The 22,277-nt window shown below is 37.9% G+C and overlaps 1 protein-coding gene across 5 annotated transcripts in view; it reads left to right on the forward strand.

Annotated features, from left to right (window-relative positions):
* LOC148951707 (CCAAT/enhancer-binding protein gamma-like) overlaps positions 1-22,277 on the forward strand; it is a 378,366-nt gene that overhangs the window by 352,945 nt on the left and 3,144 nt on the right. For all 5 annotated transcript variants that reach the window (XM_089088674.1, XM_089088676.1, XM_089088675.1 and 2 more), the window contains one exon: positions 15,230-15,331. In XM_089088674.1, the coding sequence (XP_088944800.1) occupies positions 15,234-15,331 (98 nt within the window). In that variant the 5' untranslated portion in view covers positions 15,230-15,233. The remainder of the gene's footprint in view (positions 1-15,229; positions 15,332-22,277) is intronic.

Below are 22,277 nucleotides of genomic sequence, written 5' to 3' on the forward strand. Positions count from 1 at the left end.
TGTGTGTTTTTGTGTTTTTTTTTGTTTGTGTGGGTTTGTGTGTTTGTGTGTGTGTTTGTGTGCGTGTTTATGTTTTTGTGTTAGTTTTTGTGTTTTTGTCAGTGTGTGTGTGTGTATGTGAGTTTTCGTGTGTGTGTGTGTGTAAGTTTTCGTTTGTCTGTGTTTGTGTGTTTGTGTGTAATTTTTTGCGCGTGTGTGTAAGTTTTTGTGTGCATGTAAGTTTTTATGTGCATGTAAGTTTTAGTGTGCATATGTAGGTTTTGTGTGTGTGTTTCTGTGTGTTTGTGCGTGTGTGTTTTTGTTTCTGATTGCGTTTGTGTTTTTTTGTGTTTATTTATGTTTGCGTAAGTTTTGGCGTGTGTGTGTGCTTATGTTTTAGTGTTTGTGAGTTTTTTTTCGTGTTTGTGTTTTTGTTTGTGATTGTGTGTGTTTAAGTTTTTGTGTGTGTGTATGTTTTTGAGAGTGGGTATATGTTTTTGTGTGTGTGTTTGCATAATTGTGATTGTGTGTGTCTATGTTTTTGTGTGTGTGTGTGTGTAAGTTTTGCGTGTGGGTGTAAGTTTTTGTGTGTGTGTGTGTGTAAGTTTTTGTGTGTATAAGATTTTGTGTGTGTAAGTTTTGACGTGTGTGTGTTAGTTTTAGTGTGTGTTTGTATAATTTTTTGTGTGCTTGTCATTTTTCTTGTGCTTGTTTAAGTTTTTGTGTGTGTGTGTGATTGTGTGTTTGTGTGTAAGTTTTTGTGTGTGTGTGTTTGTGTTTCCGTGTGTGTATGTGTTCGTGTGTGTGTGTGTGTGTAAGTTTTTGTGTGTGTGTGTATGTTTTTGTGAGTGTGTGTATGTTTTTGTGTGTGTGTGTAAGATTTTTTTTTACTTTTCTTATTCTTTTTTTTATTAGTTTTTTGTGTGTTTGTTCTTTAGTTTTTTTTGGTGGGTTTTTGGGTGTGTAAGTTTTTGGTGTTTTTAGTTTTTTGTGTTTTTTTTTTTTAGTTTGTGTGTGTGTGTGTGTGTGTGTGTGTGTAAGTTTTTTATTGTGTAATATTTGGATTGTGTGTGTTAGTTTTAGTGTGTGTGTGTTTGTGTGTTTGTGTGTGTGTGTGTTTTTTTTTGTGGGTGTTTGTGTGTGAGTTTTTGTTTTCATTTTTGTGTGTGTTTGTATGTGTGTGTGTGTGTGTGTATTTTTGTTTTTGTTTTTTTGTTTTGGCGTGTGTGTGTGTGAGTTTTTTTTGTGTTCATTTGTTATTTTTTTTTTTTTTTTATTTTTTTTTGTGTGTAATTTTTTGTGTGTGTGTTTGTTTTTTATTTTTAGTGTGTGTTATATATTTTTTTTGTGTGAGTTTATTTTTTTTTTTTTTTTTTTTTATTAATTTTTTTTTTTTTTTAATTTTTTTTTTTTCATTTTATTTTTCGTTTTCATTTGTAAGTTTTTGTGTGTGTGTGTGTGTGTGTAAGTTTGTGTGTGTGTGTGTGTGTATGTTTTTGGGTGTGTGTTTTAGTTTTCTTGTGTGTGTGTGTGTAAGTTTTAGTGTGGGTGTGTAAGTTTTTGTATGCTTCACAAATCATAATTTTCTGAAAGGAGACACCTATGAAAGGATATGAAATCTAGCTTAGAAAGGTCAAAAATAGCAAATTAACCATCCCAAATCATAGGTTCCAGTCAACACACACCTACGAATGGCTATGAAATCCTGCTCAGAAAAGTAAAAAAATATCAACACACACACCCCCAAATCATAGGTTTCAGACATCACACACCTACGAAAGACTAAGAAATCCGGTTATGAAAAGTCAGATATAGCAAATTACATATCCAAAATCATAGTTTTCAGACAACACTCACCTATGAACGGCTAAGAAACCTAGCTCAGAAAGGTCGAAAAAAGCAAACCACACATCCCAAATCATAGGTTTCAGACAACAAACACCTATGAAAGGGTAAGAAATCCAGCTCAGAAAAGTCAAAAGTAGCAATCCATCCACCCCAAATCATAGGTTTCAGACACTACACACCTATGAAAGACTAAGAGATCCAACTCAGAAAAAGCCTGAAAGAGCAAACCACACATCCCAAATCATAGGTTTCAGACACCACACACCTACAGAAGACTAAGAAATCTGGTTTTGAAAAGTCGGACATAGCAAATTACACATCCCAAACTATTGGTTTCAGACAACATTCACCTACGCAATACTAGAAAACCTTAGCTCAGAAACGCCTGAAATAGCAAACTACACATCCCAAACCATGATGTTCTAACAACACATACCTATGAAAGGCTAAGAAACCTAGCTCAGAAAAGTCAAAAATAGCAAACTACACATCCCAAATCATAGGTTTCAGACACTACACACCTATGAAAGACTAAGAAATCCAACTCAGAAAAGCCCGAAATAGTAATTTACATATCCCAAATCATAAGTTACAGACAGCATTCACCTACGAAATACTAAGAAACCGTAGCTCAGAAAAGTCTGAAATAGCCAACTACTCATCCCAAACTCGAAGTTTCAGACAACAAACACCTATGAGTGACTAAGAATCCTAGCTCTGAAAAGTCCAAAAAGCAAACTACACCTACAGATACATACAACATTCACCTACGAAATACTAAGAAACCTTAGCTCAGAAAAGTCTGAAATAGCCAACTACTCATCCAAAACTCGAAGTTTCAGACAACAAACACCTATGAGTTACTAATAATCCTAGCTCTGAAAAGTCCAAAAAGAAAACTATACCTACCAAATCATAATTTTCTGAAAGGACACACATATGATAGGCTAAGAAATCTATCTCAGAAAAGTCAAAAATATCAAATTAACCATCCCAAATCATAAGTTTCACTCAACACACATCAACGAAAAGCTATGAAACCTAGCTCATAAAAGCCTGAAATAGCAAACTACTCATCCCAAACTATTGGTTTCAGACAAAATTCACCTAGGAAATGCTAGGACACCTTAGCTCAGAAAAGCCTGAAGTAGCAAACTACACATCCCAAATCATAGGTTTCAGAAAACACACATCACCGAAAGACGAGTGCTGGGGGAGAGCCTTGGAGGGTCGGTGGGCCCCGTGCGGGTCGGGGGGCCTTGGGGAGGGGGGGGGGCCCTGTGGGGCCCGGGGTAGGGGCTGTGGGGTCCGGGGATGGCATTTGGGGGTGGGGGTGGGCCTTTGGGGTGCCGGGAGGGCCTTTGGGTGCCTGGGGGACATTTGGGGACCGGTGGAGGGCCTTTGGGACCCCGTTGGTCCTTTGGGAGCTCGATGTGTCTTTGGGAGGCCCGGGGAGGGTATTGGGGTGGCTGGGTGGGCCTTTGGGTTGCCGGTGGCCTTGTTGGTGCTGGGGGGGACTTTGAGTGTCTGGGGGGACAGTTGGGAGCCTGGGAGACATTTGGGGCCTGGGGAGGGCCTTTGGGGGTCGGGGTGTGCCTTTGGGGGACCGATGGAGGGCCTTTGGGAGTTTGGGGGGCTTTGAGGACCGGGGGCTTCCTTCGGGGTTGGGGTATGGGGATTGGAACCCTTTGGATCGGGGTAGGGCGGTCGGGGCTCTTTGGGGTTGTGGTAGGGGACCTCACAACACAGTTCAATGGAACTTGTGTATTATAACCACCACACTCAAAAATGATCTTTTAAATCATCTTTTAAATCAAGGTCTCTAACGGTTTCGCCGAAATAATTCCATAAGCTGTCTAAAACCGTTTCGCCCAAATAATCCCTAAAAGTAATTTCATCGTGTTCCTTTTGTTTGGCATCTCAGTACTTTCACATTTCAAATTTCTAGGAAACCCTTTCCTACGTTAATCTCTTCATCTCATAAATGTTCCTAGCTAAACTATTATGGTTTTGTTAGAATATCAATTTATCTCTCTGACTTAAAGCTCAGTGAAGCCGCATTTAAAAATTGAATTTCTATCTCTTTAGACTCCCACATAATTCCAAGATAACAAGTGATGTCATTTATGATTCCTGACACTAAAGATCAATGAAGCCCTATTTAAAAATAGAATATTAATTTTTCTCTCTGTCCTAAAGAACGTTCATCCCTCAGACCTAAGATTAAAGAAGCCTTAATGTTTCTTAATTCCCTCTTCGTGAATCAACAATTTCCCCGCCGATTATGTAAATCAAGTTCACAGGTCAGGCCTAAAGATTAAAGAAACCTTAATTTTTCTTAATTCTCCCCTTCGTGAATCAATAATTTCCCCTAGCGATTATGTAAATCCACGGAAATTCACTTCCCCCTCGATTCCTAGATCAATAACATTGTTCCCGTTAGAATTCAATGCGCATGTGCAACCTTCGCACCGGAGCTATTACACATAGAAACATCAAATAAATCGACCTTGGAAAAAGAGGTCATTGACCCCATTACGCAATCTTTTCTCCCTAGTGAGGCTATGCCCTTATTTGGAGTCCCGTCCGTATTCTATGCCCATATAAGGAGTCCCGTCCGTAGTCAATAAGGCCATTCTACTGATCATTTCGTGTCCCCCCCCCTTCTATCCTATGATGACTAGAGCGCACGCGAGACTGCTCGTGAAAATACCATGCTGAAACGAGAGGTTAGTGAGTTTTGTTAAGGGAGATATAATAGAAGGAAGTATGAAATGAATTAATTTGGTAGGAATACTATTAAGGCCAGAAGACGAACAATTTTTCAATCCAATAACAATTTTAGCTATTTCATTCTCCGTCGCAGGTTCCAAAAACATTGACTTCATACAAGGTGGCCCAAGATAAGACCTGAAGTTGGATCCTGAAGGAGAAGAATCAACAGCCGAAGCGGTCCTTTTACCAATATTCGCAAAATATGAAGTAAATGCATCTTGAACATTCAGTTCATCTTCGATGATTTTGCCATTGATATCCAAAAAAGAAGGGGTTGATGAAGACTGAAAAAAGGGCCTAAGCACAGAATTTATATCCTGCCAAGTTTTTCGTATATCTTTACCATAATCTGAAAAACAATTCAAATAATACTGGGACTTGGCCTTTCGACACACAAAATTAAAAATATTCCTATAAATTTTAAATTGCTGAAAGCAAATAGCTTTCATTGAAGGGCTAGCAGACTTAAGGGCCCTCCAGAGATTATTTTTTCTCCTACAACTCCTAAGGAGACCAGGGGTCATCCAATGATTTAGAGGAAAATCATTCTTAGACTTACGATTAGAAGGTGAAACAGAACAAATATCAAGAATAACGTCTTTAATAGACTCATAAAAATTATCAAATAAATTACAAAAATCAGAATCACTCTCAAAACCACCCCAAGAAATTTCTGCCAATCTTGACCTAAGAAGCATCAATTCCACTTCACCAAACCTAAAAAGCCTCTTAACAGACTCACTAGTCCTCTCAATAGTCAGTTTATCAAAACAGTATCTAGAGTAAAAAGGGAAATGATCGGAAATGTCGCTCGCTAGAACACAATTTTGGATCAAGGTAGCCGTACAGAAAATATTGTCTATCAGAGATGACGTACTCTCTGTTATGCGAGATGGGATATATACAGAAGGTAAAGTACCTGCGGCAAACATGGACGAAAGAAAATCCAAAGATACAGACGACTTTATATCCATCAAGTTTATATTAAAATCTCCCATAATAATTAATTTAGTCGACTGTTTTAGGATGGTCTCCAGTAGATCATTAAGGGTGTGTAGAAACAGTCGGATAGAGCCACTAGGAGATCGATAAATAATACCAACAATTAAATCCTTACCTCCACATTTAATATCTACGAAAAGTGACTCAAAGACACCGTCGATGTTTCTGGATAAATCCATTCTAAGAGAATATGGGAGATTATTAGAAATATACAAAGCAAGACCACCCTTGGCCATCTTTTGTCGATTCAGTCGTTCCATTTTATAACCTGGCAAATCCAAAAGCATATCATTTTTAGAATCTAAAAAAGTCTCGCATAAACCAACAACGTCAGGTAGCCCATCAGAAACAATCTGTTTTAGATGGTCAATTGAAGAACAAAGACCCTGGATATTCAACTGGAGCACTGAAAAATATCCATCCCGCTTGACAGCCTCCCTCAGACTAGAAACATATTTACTTATTACTGTGTGGTTCACTGTGATCAAATCACAGTTGACATGTCCGATAGAATTATTGATAATGCTTAAAACATCTAACAGGTTATTTTCAAGCTCAAAAAGTCGTCCTACAACTGGGGGCGTTTCTAATTTGCCATTAAAAAAAGAAAATCGATTTTATATATGGCATTAAAACATAAAATATACATGCACAAAAAAAAAAATAAAAAAAAAAAAAAAAAAAATATCTAAGCACAATCTGTGAATGATCGAATCTTTCGTATCATTGATTGACCAGGTGGTTTGGTCAAAATTTGCCCGCGGTCAGTCCATACATTAAATTTACCGAAGCAATCTCTTGCCGCATTTAAAATTTCACGACGCTTTTTTGTTAGCGATTCTGATAAAAATATTCCACTCTTTGCTAGTTTAGTCTTTTCTTTGAAAATAACTCGAGCTAAATCCACATTTTTGAAGCGTATTAGCACAGGAGACACTTTAGATTGATCGTTAGAGTCATTCAAACTAAATCGATAAACATTTACAATATTATTAACTTCAAAACCAGGGATCAGCATCTTGTCTTTAATGATAACCGATACTTCTTTCTTTAGGTCATTTCCAGGGCCTCTGCCTTACTCCATTCATCACTAAGCAATCCAACATCTTTTCTTGTTCAAAATCATCCACTTTCGATTCCAATGACAAAATCCTACTTTCCAAGCTTTTAACCATTGCAAATAGTTGCCTTCCGATATCTTTTGATTCTTTAAAAGTGAACTAGAACTTTCAATTTCCAATCAAATGAGCTCTGTCCGAAGTTTATATGAGCATACCTTGCATAAGAAGTAAATATGCCCCCAGAGCATTACTTACAATGCCTGCCTCCGGGCCCTGGGGGTTGTGTCGGCCCCGGATTTTCCATTATATGATCTTCGAACTATTTAAAAAAAAATGGCTATCTCAAAGTTCTTTTTTGATGGGTTTGAGGAAAAAAGAGTATGGAGGGAGGGTGGCTAGTTGCCTTCCGATATCTTTTGACTCTTTAAAAGTGAACTAGAACTTTCAATTTCCAATCAAATGAGCTCTCTCCGGAGTTTATACGACCATACCTTCCATAAGAAGTATATATACCCCCAGAGCATTAATTACAATGCCTGCCTCCGGGCCCTGGGAGTTGTGTCGACCCCGGATTTTTCATTATATGATCTTTGAACTATCAAAGTTCTTTTTGGATGGGTTTGAGGAAAAAAGAGCATTGAGGGAGGGTGGCTAGTTGCCTTCCGATATCTTTTGACTATTTAAAAGTGAACTAGAACTTTCAATTTCCAATCAAATAAGCTTTCTCCGAAGTTTATACGAGCATGCCTTCCATAAGAACCATATATACCCCCAGGGCAATATTTACAACGCCTGACCCGGCCCTGGGGGTTGCTTCGACACAGGCGTGTTTTTTTTTCTTCTGACCTTTGAACTATTTTTAACGAAATAGCCATACATAAAGGAGTTTTTGTTATATGATCTTTGAACTATTTTCAACAAAATGGCTACCTCAAATTTTTATCAGATGTATTTGGGGGAAAAGGGCTTGGGGGGGGGGGGCTAGTTGGCTTCCGATATCTTTTGACTCTTTAAAAGTGAACTACAACTTTCAATTTCCAATCAAATGAGCTCTCTCCGAAGTTTATACGAACATACCTTCTATAAGAACTATATATACCCCCAGGGCAATATTTACAACGCCTGCCCGGGCCCTGGGGGTTGCATCGACACAGGAATTTTTTTATCTGACCTTTGAACTATTTTTAACAAAATGGCTACCTCAAAATTTTATCAGATGTATTTGGGGAAAAAGGCTTGGGGGGGGCTAGTTGCCCCCGGTCACTTTCGACTCTTAAAAAGGGCACTAGAACTCTCGATTTCCTATCGAATGAGCCCCCTTTGAAGTTTATACAAAGGCCCCTTCTATTCGATCCTGCAAATTATCGTCCCATATCCCTTTTATCAGTGTTTAGTAAAATATTTGAAAAACCTATGCTTTCTCGACTTCTTAATTTTCTTAATTCTAAACACTTTTTTCATGATTTTCAGTTTGGTTTTAGGGCGAAGTGATCAACTGAGAAGCATGCGCAATTCCTTTGAATTATTTACATTCAGTTCTTGACTCTGGTCTGATACCTGCTGCTCTTTTTCTCTATTTACAAAAGGCATTCGACTCATTAACACACAATATTCTCTTTTGGAAACTGTCCCATATTGGTATAAGAGGGAATGCTTATTCTTGGTTTCTATCATATTTATCTGGTCGAGTCTTCTCGGTTGATCCGCAATTTTCTAACCCTTTGGGAATAGAGTTTGGCGTTCCACAAGGATCTGTTATTGGGCTGATACTCTTTTTAATCTATGTCAATTACCTTATTAATGCGGTTCAAAATTTAAAACCTACCATTTGCTGTCGTCTTTGTCAACCAGCATCCATCACTAATTGTGACAGGAGTTCGTCCTTACCGGATGCACTAATTGCTTTTGCTGATGACAGTACTCTTGGCACAGCTGGTAGAACTGAGTCTGATCTTCGTTCAAAGATAAATGCCCTTTTTGAAAGAGTTATTCAATGGTTTGATGTAAATTATCTTACCTTAAATGTCGGGAAGTCATTTTTTCTCATTTTCTCCAGAGTTTCGAAGGCTTGCCCTGACTTAAATGAAATACATGTATCAAGAGGTTCTGTAAGTAGACCTAGGGATCGTTACGTTCGATTCCTAGGCATCTTGCTTGATGAAAATCTTTCCTTCAAGCATAATATTGACCTGATTAAATTGAATGTCTCCAGGAGTCTTGGAATCCTTAGAAAGCTTAAACACATATTTCCAGTGTCGATTCTTAGAATCTTGTTCTACAGCCTAGTTTAGTCTTATGTTTCATCTTGTTCTGTTATTTGGATGTCAACTTTTACTTCGTCTCTGATGCCACTTTCAAAACTTTATGATAAAGCAAGGACTCTTATTAAGGAAACTAACCGATCTTCACTTAAATCCTTGCTTGATTTGAAATGTCTCTATTTTCTTTCTTGTTCTTCTTTCATCTTTTTACAGTTGCACGACCACCTTCCTGCTGCTCTATGTAAAAGTATATCTTTCGTTTCTGATCATTTAACTTATCATCTCCGCACTTCCAGAAAATCACAGATTCTTCATGCTCCATCAGTGAGGTCTAACTTCAACCCTCTGACAACTTGCAACATGATCTGGAACACGCTCCCTGTGTCTGCACGAAGCTGCCGCTCGTTTAGTATGTTCAATATTAGGGATCTTCTAGCTAGTAATTAAGTTTTTTTATTTTATGTTGATCATTGTATCTTACGATTTTTTTTATCTTATGATTTCTCTTGTGTTGAATCTCTTAAAGGAGTGAATGTATGATGTTGAAAATGTTTTTGTTTTTTTTAAGTATTTGTTTCATTTTTGTTTCTCCCCTGTTTTTTTCCTGGCCATAGAGCCTTACGGGGAAGTTTATATTGAAGTTTATTTTGTTGAGTTTATTGATTGAATAAAATTTATTGATTGATTGATTATGAAGTACCTCTGGGAAAAAATGAATGGAGTGTGGGGGAGGCTAGCTGCCCTCCGATCACTTTTGACTCTTAAAAAGTGATTTACAACTTTCAATTTCCAATCAAATGAGTCCTCTATATAGTTTACACGAGCATTCCTTCCATGACAAACATATATGCTCCCAGGGCATAACTTACAACGCCTACCCCCGGACTCTGGGTGGCTGTGTCGACACCGGAGTTATTGTAATCCGATCTTTGACCTATTTTTAACAAAATGCCTATCTCAAAATTTTTATCTGATGCCCTTAGGGCGTGGAGGGGGGGGGGGGGCTAGTTGCTCTCCGATCTCTTTTGACTCTTAAAAAGTGAACAAGAACTTTCAATTTCCAATCAAATGAGCCCTCTCCGAAGTTTATATGAGCATCCCCTCTGTAAGAGCTATAAGCCCCCAGAGCATTACTTACAACGCCTACCTCCGGACCCTGGGGGGTTGTGTCGACACAGGAGCTTTTATTATCTGGCCTTTGAACTATTTTCAATGAAATGGCTATTTTAACATTTTTATCGGATGGGCTTGGGGGAAAAAGTGGGGGGGGGGGGGCTAGTTGCCCTCGGATATCTCTTGACACTTAAAAAGTGAACTAGAACTTTCAGTTTCCAATCAAATGAGCCCTCTCTGAATTTTATACGAGTATCCCTTTCATAAGAACCATATACGCACCCAGAACAACACTTACAACGCCTACCCCCGGGCTGGGGGGGTGTCTGACACCGGATTTTTTTTATCTAATTTTTGAAAAATTTTCAAAAAATTGGCTATCTCAAAATTTGTAGCGGATGGGTTTGGAGAAAAAAAAAGCGTGGGGGGGGCTGGTTGCCCTTAAATCTCTTGACGCTTAAAAAGTGACATAGAGCTTTCAATTTCCAATCAAATGAGCCCTCTATGAAGTTTATACGAGCATCCCTTACATAAGAACAATACATGCCTTTAGGGCATAACTTAGAAAGCCTTCCCCTGGGCCCTGGGGGGTTGTATTGACACCGGATTTTTTATCCGACCTTTGAACTATTTTTAACAAAATGTCTATCTCAAAATTTTCATAAGATGGGTTTGGAAATAGAAGGCGTGGGGTGGCTAGTTGCCCTCGGAAATCTTTTGACTCTTAAAAAGTGAACTCGAACTTTCAATTTCCAATCAAATGAGCCCTCTCTGAATTTTATACGAGCATCACTTTCATAAGAACCATATATGCCCAAGGGCATAACTGACAACGCCTGCCCCCGGGCCCTGGTGGGTTGTGTCGACACCTGAGTTTTTGTTATCTGACTTTTTAACAATTTTTCATTTAATGGATATCTCAAAATTTTTATCGGATGTGTTTGGGGAATAGGGGGCGTGGGGGGGGGGGTAGTTGCCCTATAATCTCTTTTGTCTCTCAAAAACTGAACTAGAACTTTCAGTTTCCAATCAAATGAACCCTTTCTGAAGTTTTTACGAGCATCCCTTCCATAAGAACCATATATTCCCCCAGGCCATAACTTACAATGCCTGTCCTCTTGCCCTGGGGTGGGGGGCTGTGTCGACCCCGGAGTATTCGTTGTATCGTCGTTGAACTATTTAAAAAAATGTTTATCTCAAAGTTCTTATTAGATGGGTTTGAGGAAAGAAGGGCGTGGAGGGGGGGGGGGCTAGGTGCCCTTCATTTTCTTTTAACTCTTAAAAAGTGAACTAGAACTTTCAATTTCTAATCAATATGAGCACTCTTTGAAGTTTATACGAGCATCCCTTCCATAAGAACCATATATGCCGCCAGGGCATAACTTACAACGCCTACCTCCGGGCCCTGGGGTGCTGTGTCGACACCGGAGTTTTGTTAAGGGCGTGGGGGGCTGGCTACCATCCGATATCTTTTGACGCTTAAAAAGTGAACTCGAACTTTCAATTTCCAATCAAGTGAGCCCACTCTGAAGTTTATACGAGCATTCCTTCCATAAGAACCATATATGCCCCAAGGGCGTTGCTTATAACCCTTGCCCTGAAAACTACGTGGGGAGTGTCCTGCTCAAAGATATAATTCCCAGAACTTTCAACTACGTTGAACAAAATGGCTATCTCAAAATTTTGATTTGATGTATTTGGGGAAATGGTAGACGTGGAAGGGTTGATAGTTGCCTTCCAATCATTTTCGACTATTAAAAAGGGCACTAGCCATTGAAATTTCTAATCGAATGAGCCCTTTTTGAAGTTTCTACGACAACGCTATCTACAAAACCTTTCGACTATTAAAAAGGGCACTAGCCCTTTGAATTTGCAATCGATGAGTCCGTTTTGAAGTTTCTACGACAAAGCTTTCTATAAAACCTTATATGCCCCCAGGGTGTAACTTACAACCCTTGCCCTGAGGGCCTCGGGGGGAGTGTCCTCCTCAGAAACATTGTTTCTTTCTGAAAATCAACAACGTAGAACAAAATGGCTATCTCAAAATTTTGACTGGATATGTTTGGGGAAATGGTGGGCGTGAAAGGGCACTAGAACTCACTATTTTCAATGAAATGAGCCCTCGCTGAAGTTTATACAAGCATCCCATCTATAAGAACCATATTTACCCCAAGGGTATAACTTACAAAGCCTGTCCCCGGGCCCTGGGGGGTTGTGTCGACCCCGGAGTTTTAATATCTGATGTTTGAACTATTTTTAACAAAATGGTCACCTCAAATTGTTATCGGATGCGTTTATCCATCCGATAAACCCAAAGGCGTAGAGGGAGGGACGGGCTAGTTTCCCTCCGATCTTTTTACTCTGAGAAAATGAACTAGAACTTTTAATTTCCATTCAAATGAGGCCTCTCTGAAGTTTATACGAGCTCCCCTTTCATAAGAACCATATACGGCCCCAGGACCTAGCTTACAATGCCTGCCCCCGGACCCTGGGGGGTTGTGTCGACAACGGAGTTGTTGTTATCTGACCATTGTATTTAAAAAAAAAATCTGTCTCGAAAGTTTTATCGGATGGGTTCGGGGAAAAAAGGGCGGGGCGGGGGCTAGGTGCCCTCCGATTTCTTTTGACTCTTAAAAATTCAACTATAACTTTCAATTTCCATTCAAATCAGCCCTCTCTGAAGTTTATACGAGTATCCCTTCCATAAAAACCGTATTTGCCCCCAGGGCATAACTTGCACCAATTTTTTATCTGACCTTTTTTAACAAAATGACTATCTCAAAATTTTTATCGGATGTATTTGGGGGAAAAGTGGCGTGTGGGGATAGTTGCCCTCTGATCTCTTTTGACTCTTAAAAACTGAACTAGAACTTAGATAATTTCGGAGACCACACTGCCTTTCCATGACGATAAAATAAAAGTTCAAAATAGGGATAAAATCCTTTTTAATAGACAGTGTATAGAAAATTCACAAAAAAATACCAGATATTTCGGTCACAGATAGAGTGACCGTCATCAGTAGTAAAAACTAAAACAATTTAAAAAAAAGCGTATGAACGAAATCAAATAAAACTACATATTGTTTAAATCTCTAATTCTTTTCAAAGAAAAGACGGAAGCTAGCCTCTTTTACCTTCTTGGCTTCGGTTCATAAGCATTCAATGATATAAAGTTTGGACAAAGGTCAACTACATTGAGTGAATTCAAGTTTACTCTGTCAGATTTTGATAAATTATCATAGATAGAGTTCAGCCCAAATTAACCTGTATCCCGATTCATAGCAACACTCTCGAATTAGACTTCCTTTATTTCAAGAGTTTCTCGAAAATTTTGCTTTAAGCCTCGATCCCTAGAAATCTAAGAGACATTCTCGAACAAAATAAAATGCTCTGGAAAATATGTCCTGAAAGGACTGACGTAAAATCTTCAGAATTGGAATCTTGCTTTGAAGCCGAAGAAATAGAATCTTTATGTTATAATAATCTCATTTCCAAACTCTGGTTAGTACGTCCCACATATGAGTTTCCGCAAGTACATGGGATCCGATAAACCCCACTTTGTTGCCCAAATGAAGTTAGATCCTTCCCAGAATTTAGAAAACTACCCAAAGTATAATTACTCTTTAAAGCTACCTTTAGACCATTGCTCTTTAAAATTCTTTTGAGTTTTTCACTTAGCCCGGGTACATATGGTAAGGAACAAAAAACATCCTTCTCCCGAGTTGTCTCCAAGACTTCCTTAAAAATCTCTAGAAACCTTTTTCTTCTCTTTGAAAAAGTCTGGTTAATTAACCATTCTGGATACATGTTGCGTATTAGTATTTTCCTTAGAAAAGAAAACTCCTCAACAAATTTTGGAGAGCAAATACTAAAGATCCGATCAGTTAAAGAAATGATCAAACCAATTTTACTTGGCGAGCGTGACTGGAACTATAATATTTTTGTGGAGATTATTGAAACAATTGCGTTAGATTAATATTTTTTAAAACATATTTTCTGGACCGGTATATGGATGACATTATTTCAGTATGGGATTATGGGGAGGAGGAATTAAAAGGATTTTTGGAACATCTTAATTGTCTGGGGGGGATTTAAAGTTTACTGTTGAATTGGAAGAGAATGGGAAACTTCCTTTTCTTGATGTTCTTCTTTTGAAAAATCAAAATAGTCTGGATGGTAGTGTTGTTACTGTCCAGCATGGTGGCTTCTATAGAATAGTTCATTGTACTTATCTTTTAGCCTGTACACATTAGAGAGTTTTGATATAGAGGTACGGGATGGAAACAAGTGAGACGCTTGGGAGGTAGATATGATATGTGTAATTTGGACTGTATATTTGCACATTACAGCGTGGCTGCATGCAAAATGTAACCTAACCTAACCAAAATACCAACTAAATATTTACTAAAATATAGTTATAATGTAGTTTTCCACTGAGCCGAAGCTAATTGTCTCCATGTACAGACAGCAATAAACCGTTTATTGTCAAATTTTACAAATCCTAATTTCCGAGTGTGTACTGGCTAACAGACAAGTACCCAGTTTATTGTTTACTTTGTTTCATGTTTTGCCTTATCTAGGCCTAAATTTATTAAAATCTTAACCGTTCTAGTTGTCAGGAGTAACAGACACATATACATGCATTTATTGGAGGGGGAAGGGTTATCAAGTTTTTCGAAACAGCACAGGGCATGTATCTTAAGTATCTGTGAAAAGTATACGAATGTTGAGTTTTGTAGGGGCGCACTACGCCCGTCCCTTCTAATATATTATAAAATATATATATATATATATATATATATATATATATATATATATATATATATATATATATATATATATATATATATATATATATATATATATATATATATATATATATATATATATATATATATATATCTATTTACTAGCCACATACGAAATAAAAGATAAATACCGACCAACCCATCGACCCTGCAAGGGGTTAGCTTGAAACTATGGATTTATCTGTCTAAAATGTAGAGGGGGCAAGAGACACGTTCGTGCTTTCAGTATGCAAACCATGAGTTTCGATGCAGACAAGTTCCATGCAAGGGAATTGGGCCCCCTAAATTATAAATTTATCAGAAAACTTTTTTAGCATAATTAGGGCAATATCTCTAGACAGAGTTGAAAGAAGGCGTAGGTTTCAGCCAACTTTATTTTTTAGAGTCATGCCGAAGGTGGAAAAGAAAAGAAGAAGTAGGGCAGAGCCTCAAAATACTGAATTCTCTTCTGAAGAAGATCTTGGCATAAATCCAGATTTCCATAGGTAAATAAGATATTTCTACATTCACAACCTCTTCAGCTTGTGCACCTTTAGCTGTATTCAGAGGTTTTTTTAAAGTAAGGTTTTTTTCACTCATTAAATTAGTTCAAATTGACTCCTCACGAAACTTTTCCCCTGAAAATGTGCTTTTTGAGGCATCAAATCCGCCCTCTTCTTGAATTACTATCTACTCGCCTTCTTTTTTCAATAATAAGATCTGTTATTACTACTGTCTGTTGTTAAAGGATTTATTAATGTAGCAATATTCATGTTGAATTTTTTTTATAATGGATAATGAACATAGAGCTACTAAAATAAGGGGACATAAAAAAAAATACTTCTGACAGGACTAAGGTACCAGAAATGAGACAAAGAGAGACTACACTCCTATACGTGTGTATTAATAAGTCTTTTTTAATTCCATTGGTTTCCTAAGCCAATGTAATTATTTTTTAAGCGTATGTCAGAAAGAGATGTCACATAATCCCGCCTTTTTTACCCGCTGACATATTTAATTGTTGTTGGTAGGTAAAGTTTTCGAAAATAACACGTTAAAAACCCAGTAAAAAGAACTGTACGTTTTTCAACCACAATATATTCTTTTTTCACAATATTCTTTCTCCGTTATACCTGCCTAGACCAGACTGCTGCAATTGTGACTTGGGTTTTAAAATATATTTAATTTAAAGACAAGTTTTTTTTAACTGAAATTAAGGGAAACCTAACATTAAAACTTAAAACGAAAAGAAAATATTCCGTTTATGAGGGGGGGGCCGCCCCCTCCTCAATCCCTAGCTTTTCACGCTAAAGTTTTTTAGTACTTTAAAAAATCTTCTTATTTTAATTAATTGTCCCTGTGTTCCAGGAGTAGTTCTTAAAAAAATTGGGACGAAAAGTCAAACTTTAGGGTAAAGAGCGAGGTATTGAGGAGGGGTTATTTCCCCTCAAATTCGGAATAATTTATGTTCGTCTTAAGTTTAATGTAACTGCTAACTTTCAAAGGGAAAAGCTTGTTTTTTTGTTTATGCAATCTGATTGTTTTTCAAATAATGATGGGAAATCTGCCTCCCACCTCCATGAAAAAGTCCCTCCTATGAAAATTTATCAATTTAAAGTTCCTCCCGCGTAAGAATCCCCCCGGACAATTCAATCCTCGCTGAAAATTCCCCTCGGCAAATTTCCTGCGAGCAATTCCCGCTGTAAAATTCTTCCAACCCGTTTTCTTTTTAAAAAATACTTTTCTTAAAATTTAATTTCTGGTCGTTTTTCAAATCGTACTAGGAATTTCCTCATCCATGGGAATTCACGAGTTTTCCTCTTGGAGAGTTTCTCCCTCTAAAAATCTGGCCCCCATGGAAAATCCCCCCGATGGGAAAATACCTTATACAAAACCAACCCCGCTGAAAATTTACCGCGTGAAATTTCCCCGGTAATCTCAACATGTAAAATTGGGATGCCAATGAGAAAGTAAGACAAATAAAAAGCACTTCGTATAGGAATTCTGGTAAATCTCTGCTGTGTAAAATTTCCTTAGCAAATTTCACCCCTGGAATCTTCCCTCCCCACGGAAAATTTTCCCATCAAACCCCACCCCCCGAAGAAAATTCACCCGTGAAATGTCTGTACGCTTCCCAATAACAAATACTATACGTAAACAGGGGGAAAATTTTATAACTTATAGCCCTTTCCCAAGGGGTTGTGAGGGGTCATGTCATCCTCAAAGACATAGTTGTTGTACCTTTCAATTATGTTGAACAAAAAAATCTGAAAATTTTGATCGGATGACTTTGAGCAAAACGGTGCTCGGGAGGGGGCTAGTTGCCATCCAATCTTTTAGGTCACCTAAACTTATGAACTCTAAACACTAGAACTTTTAATTTTCGTTTGAAGGAGTCTTTTTCCGATCTTCTAGGACTATTGGTTCGATACGACCAGCCTTGGGAAAAACGAAGAAAAGCAAAAAAACATACAACCATGATCTTTCTTCTGGCAAAAAAAGGAGCAAAATTCTAAATTTTTGCGTTTGGGAGCTTGAAACCCCTACAGTAGGGTTTTTTTTTTAATAATTCAGGTCAAAATACTTTTCTTTTAAATAAAAAAATCATTTAAAATTAATTATAACTCAATGGGATTCTTATTATAAAGCGGTCGATCAATGTTCGTCTGTGTTCAAGGTTGTAACAGGATGGGGGTTAAGACTGCTTCAGCCCTGCAGAAGGCCGAAATCAATCAGATTTCCATCCATTTACTTTACACCCACCCCCTCCCAACTATTCAAAGATCATTAGTAAAATTACGTTTAAGATTGTTGTAAAATGTTTTCCAAACTATAAATAGCAAGCCAAAATGTTAATTCTTAATCAGTAGGTACAGAAAAAAACTGTACTAACATTCCTTTTGTTAACCGATAAAAAAACATTTTGAAACAGTTTTTTTAAAGTAGTATTCAAAGAAAATTAAAGAGCTTCATTAAACCAAAGACGAGCAGAAATAAATTCAATTGTTAACTCAAACTTTAAACGATCAGAAATTACCGTCAATGAATCAATGAAAATCAAATCAGATATAAATTACCAAAAGCAAGGGTAGGACTAAGGACCCCTCAGCTTTCCAAAGGCCAGAATGCACTTGTGCTTTACTGAAAGCAAAATAAAGGGTTGAACTTGGGTAAATCCGACACAGGGGTAACTCCGTCACCCCCGTCTTGTTTGGCCCAGTGATGACAGATGTCTTTGGTTCCGTGTGACATTTTCTTCCTTTAGCTTGGATAGTTGACAACAGTGTTCAATATTTCTTCCATTTTTAATTATTCATAATTAAAAATATTCATAATAACGGACTTACGCCAGAAAATCCCAATTTGGGGCAAATCCGACATGTCGGACTTACCCCGTGAATTCCGACAAAGGGGGTCGGGCTTACCCTGTGTATACAAGTGGCTAGATTTTGGCAATTCTAGCCTAGATTCTAGTGTATTTGTCAACTATTTACAATGTTAACAATACATACTATACATAATTTACAACATAATCATTGATCAGACAAAGAAGCAAAGAGGTTTCCCTGACTTGCCTGCTTTTACTCTATGAAAACATCTGGAATTCCCAAATTATGATGACCAGAATATGGCAAATTCGCTGAAGGTCGTGAAAAAGTGGGACAAGGGGCTTACCAAACAACAGTTCCTTGACGAAGTGAAAAAAATAGGTCAGTGAGAACAAAATCAGTACTCATTTCACAAAGAATCGGCCAAATGAAGACTGGTTTGGGTTTAAGAAAAGAAACAACATCTCGCTTAAGGAACCTGAGCGACTTGAGAATCCTGAGGGCTGTGCAATAAGCAGCCCCTTTCGTCACTCTAGGATTTTATGACCTGCTACACAAAACAGCAGAAGAGCTTGACATCTTAGACAAGCCAGAATGTTGGAACAACTTGGACAAAACTTCGTTTTGTCACGATCCTGATATGCTTAAAATTGCTGGTGCAAAAGGATCACCAGTAAACCGGCAAACTGGTGGCAATGGGCATGTATAATACATCTGAATGAATTAGTGTATCAGATGAGAAACTCCTACTGCTGGTAATCTTCTTGGGGAAAAACATTTGGAGTTCATGGCTACCCGTTAAAGATCATCCAGATGCGTATTATTCAGCTACTAAGAAAGGATGGAAGACAGCAGACCTCTTCTATAGCTGGTTTAAAGATGTTTTCCTGCCTCAGGTGAAAGAAAAAGCCATTCTTATTCTTGATGGCCATGGCTCCCATTTATTCTTGGCACTTGTGGAGCTGGCTTCAGAAAAGAATGTTACTATCCTCTAGTTGCCAGCCCATGCATCCCATGTTCTGCAGTCCCTTGACAGGGTTATTTCAAAGGGCTGAAATCATCCTATGAGCAAAAGCTCGTTAACTGGCAATGATCACACCCAGGTGACGTCTTACCAAAAGAAGGACTCGTGAACATTTTATGTCACATCCGGGAGACTTACCCTACCCCTTCACTGATTAAAAAATCATTTTCAACGACAGGAATTTACGATTCCGCTATTCCAGCACGTATCAACTGCAACATGATTGACAAGGCGTAGTTTTATCCAGCCAAGTTAAAACGATATGTTGAGACAAAGACATTAGAGACTCGAACTTTAACAAAAGTGACTATCATAGTGAATAGTGCAACTGATCAGTTCAATGTTGGCTAGTCCAAAAGTATGAGAAATCATTTGAAGAATTCCTCTTGGACTCAGCCCGTTGCCCTTCTCTTGATGCCTCATCAGTCGGGACATCCGGTAGGTATTGCTCGGGAACCCGAAGTAATCACATCTGTAGAGGCTTTGAGAGGGCTTGAACAAATATATTAAGAGGAAAAAGAAAAGCTTAAGAACAAAAAAAGAAAATAAAAGAAAATATGCTCAAGACTTACTTGACTTACTTGACTTAAGGCTCCTGCCGAGGGTTCGGCGTAGAGAACGATGAGACTAGGCGCCTCCAGGTTGACCTATCGCTTGCCAGGATCGCAGCTTCCTCCACTGGGATGTGGGCTTGGGTGAGGAATTCATCGGCTTTGTCTTTCCACCTAGTGGGTGGGCGTCCTCTGGGTGGTTTCCATCCGTGTAGGGTGGGGTCGAAGTCGAATACTACCCGTGCTGGGGCGTCACGTGGCATGCGAAGGAGGTGGCGGTACCACCGAACAGTACGCTGGGCGAGCTGCGTCGAGAAAGGAGTTTGAGCCGTACGTGACAGGAGAGTCTGGTGCTAACGAATATGCTCAAGCCAAACCTAAAAAAGAAAAAGAAAGATGATCTTTCCAGTGAAGACTCTGACGTCTCACTGGGTTCCAAAATTGACCAGATGGACATCTTTTTCACCGTTGGCAGTGATACGTAATGAAGAAGAGGAGAAAAAGAAGCTAAAAATACAGCTAAATGAGTACTACGCTGTGGCATACAACAGCAAACGTGATCAACAAGGCTTGTATATCGGAAGGGTGCTTGATTTTCTTGACGAAAATCTTGTTTGCATAAAATATCTTTGCTGTCTGATCCTAGACAATTATTCATATGACTGGCCCCAAAAAGATGAAATTGAAGAAGTTGAAGAATACATCTTTGCATGACCATTGGAGCTTGCTGGAGCTGGTCCCTTCACTCTACCATCATTCCAATTCGGCACGTCATCAGCCTGAACAAGAAGCACACTAGGGCCTGCAAGGGATCAAAAGTTTGCTTTCTTGACACCCTCTGACACTAATTGAAATTACTTTTTTTTTATAAAAATCTCTTTTTTTCAACTAAAAATTTAAAAAAACTTTTTTCTATGATACCAATTGAAATTTACGATTTTTTTCTATTATGTGAAGTATGATGTTACCTTTTTCGTATTTGCAATAAAAATTTGAAAAAAGCCATTCTCAAATACTTCTGCTATGTACAGGATAAGACCGACATTGTCGGAATTACCCCATGGTAAGCAGAAAACCTGTGTTCCGCTGTCGTACATGAAAACTATTAACGAGAGATTTTGTTTTGCATGGTTTTTCTGTATATAGAAGTATCCTCTATCATGTCTTAGGGTGACATAATTTTTATCTCTGCAAGCATAGGATTTACCTGGGGATGCCAGATTTATCCCATACTGTGGGGTAAGTTTGACATCCCTAAGATGGGTTAATTTGGTGCAGTAACTCACGCAAACAACAAAACTCGCGAACTTTCTGGATTGTGAAGAATATTACTAGTATGACCAAGAGCGACGTCAAACAGTTTTTATTGTACCAGCAACTCCAAAACAATTATGGGATCAAATTAAGCTGAAATGAACTCGATAAGCGGTCCGACTAACCCAAGTTCACCCTATTTTAAGCATTCCCTCTTTTATAATGTAAGACATCCCAAATTGCTGAGACTTCAAGAAACAATTCTGATTATATATTAGTCAGTCTACTTTCGGTAGTTCTTTTCAGTTATCTTCGTTATTATGGTGATTTTATTTCTTTTTTTGTTATTGTTGGGTATATTTTAACAAATAAAACCATGTTGTTGAAAATACATATCGTTTTTAATCAAATTCAAATGACATTCAAGCCGTTTTGAGTTTTAAAAGGGAGGGAAGGGGACAGGTAGCACCACTCTAGTTTGTAGACTTTGATTAGCTTTGATATAATTTTTTTGTTATGTGTTTGTGGATGTCATGGCGCTCGAAATAAAAACTGTTTTCAGTAAGGTGAAAATGAGGCTCTGCTCTTTAGAAGGCTTAGGGGGTATAAGCCTACTCCTATTTAGGGTAATTTCTGTTCATTTTTAGTTTGAATTATTATTTCACTTTATCTATGTTCGTCTTTAGTTTAATATAGTTCTTTATTTTTCTTTGAAAAGCTTCTTTTTAGAAATAATTATTTTTAATTTCATGTAATAAAAACTGGTATAGGAGACAACCCTGCTGAACTTCTGACTCCGTAACGAATCAGCTAATAACCTCACTTGCATACCATAGGACCTTAAGACACGAATAGGACCTTAAGTAAAGCTTTTCTTTCAGATGAATCAAGTGCATATTTATAACCGTTAAAACCGAGGGCTAACGTTATCTGATGATTCATGTATTCCTCGACTGTTAATGTACCATTGAAACTTTGATCGACGCATTCTCTCCCCTCCCTCTAACCCCACTATTCTTCTCTTGAAATTCAAGTATCATTTTGCCAAGTAATTTGCTTCTGACAGAAATCAAGCTAATGCTTTTATATTTACAGCATTTATTCTTATCGTCTTTCTTATAAAGAGGATTGATTAAAATTTTGCTTAAAAATTTTAAGTACCTCCCTCTTTTCAAAAATCGTATTGATAATTTTCAGTTTTTATCTCTGAATTCATAACTACCATATTTCAAAAACTCTTATTCCACGCTATCAGCACATGAGACCTTGTTATTTTCAATTCTTTTAGTACTGC

The sequence above is a fragment of the Artemia sp. Qi Xiang Cuo genome, chromosome 5, assembly GCF_049724085.1.
Source record: "Artemia sp. Qi Xiang Cuo chromosome 5, ASM4972408v1, whole genome shotgun sequence".
Taxonomy (NCBI): domain Eukaryota; kingdom Metazoa; phylum Arthropoda; class Branchiopoda; order Anostraca; family Artemiidae; genus Artemia; species Artemia sp. Qi Xiang Cuo.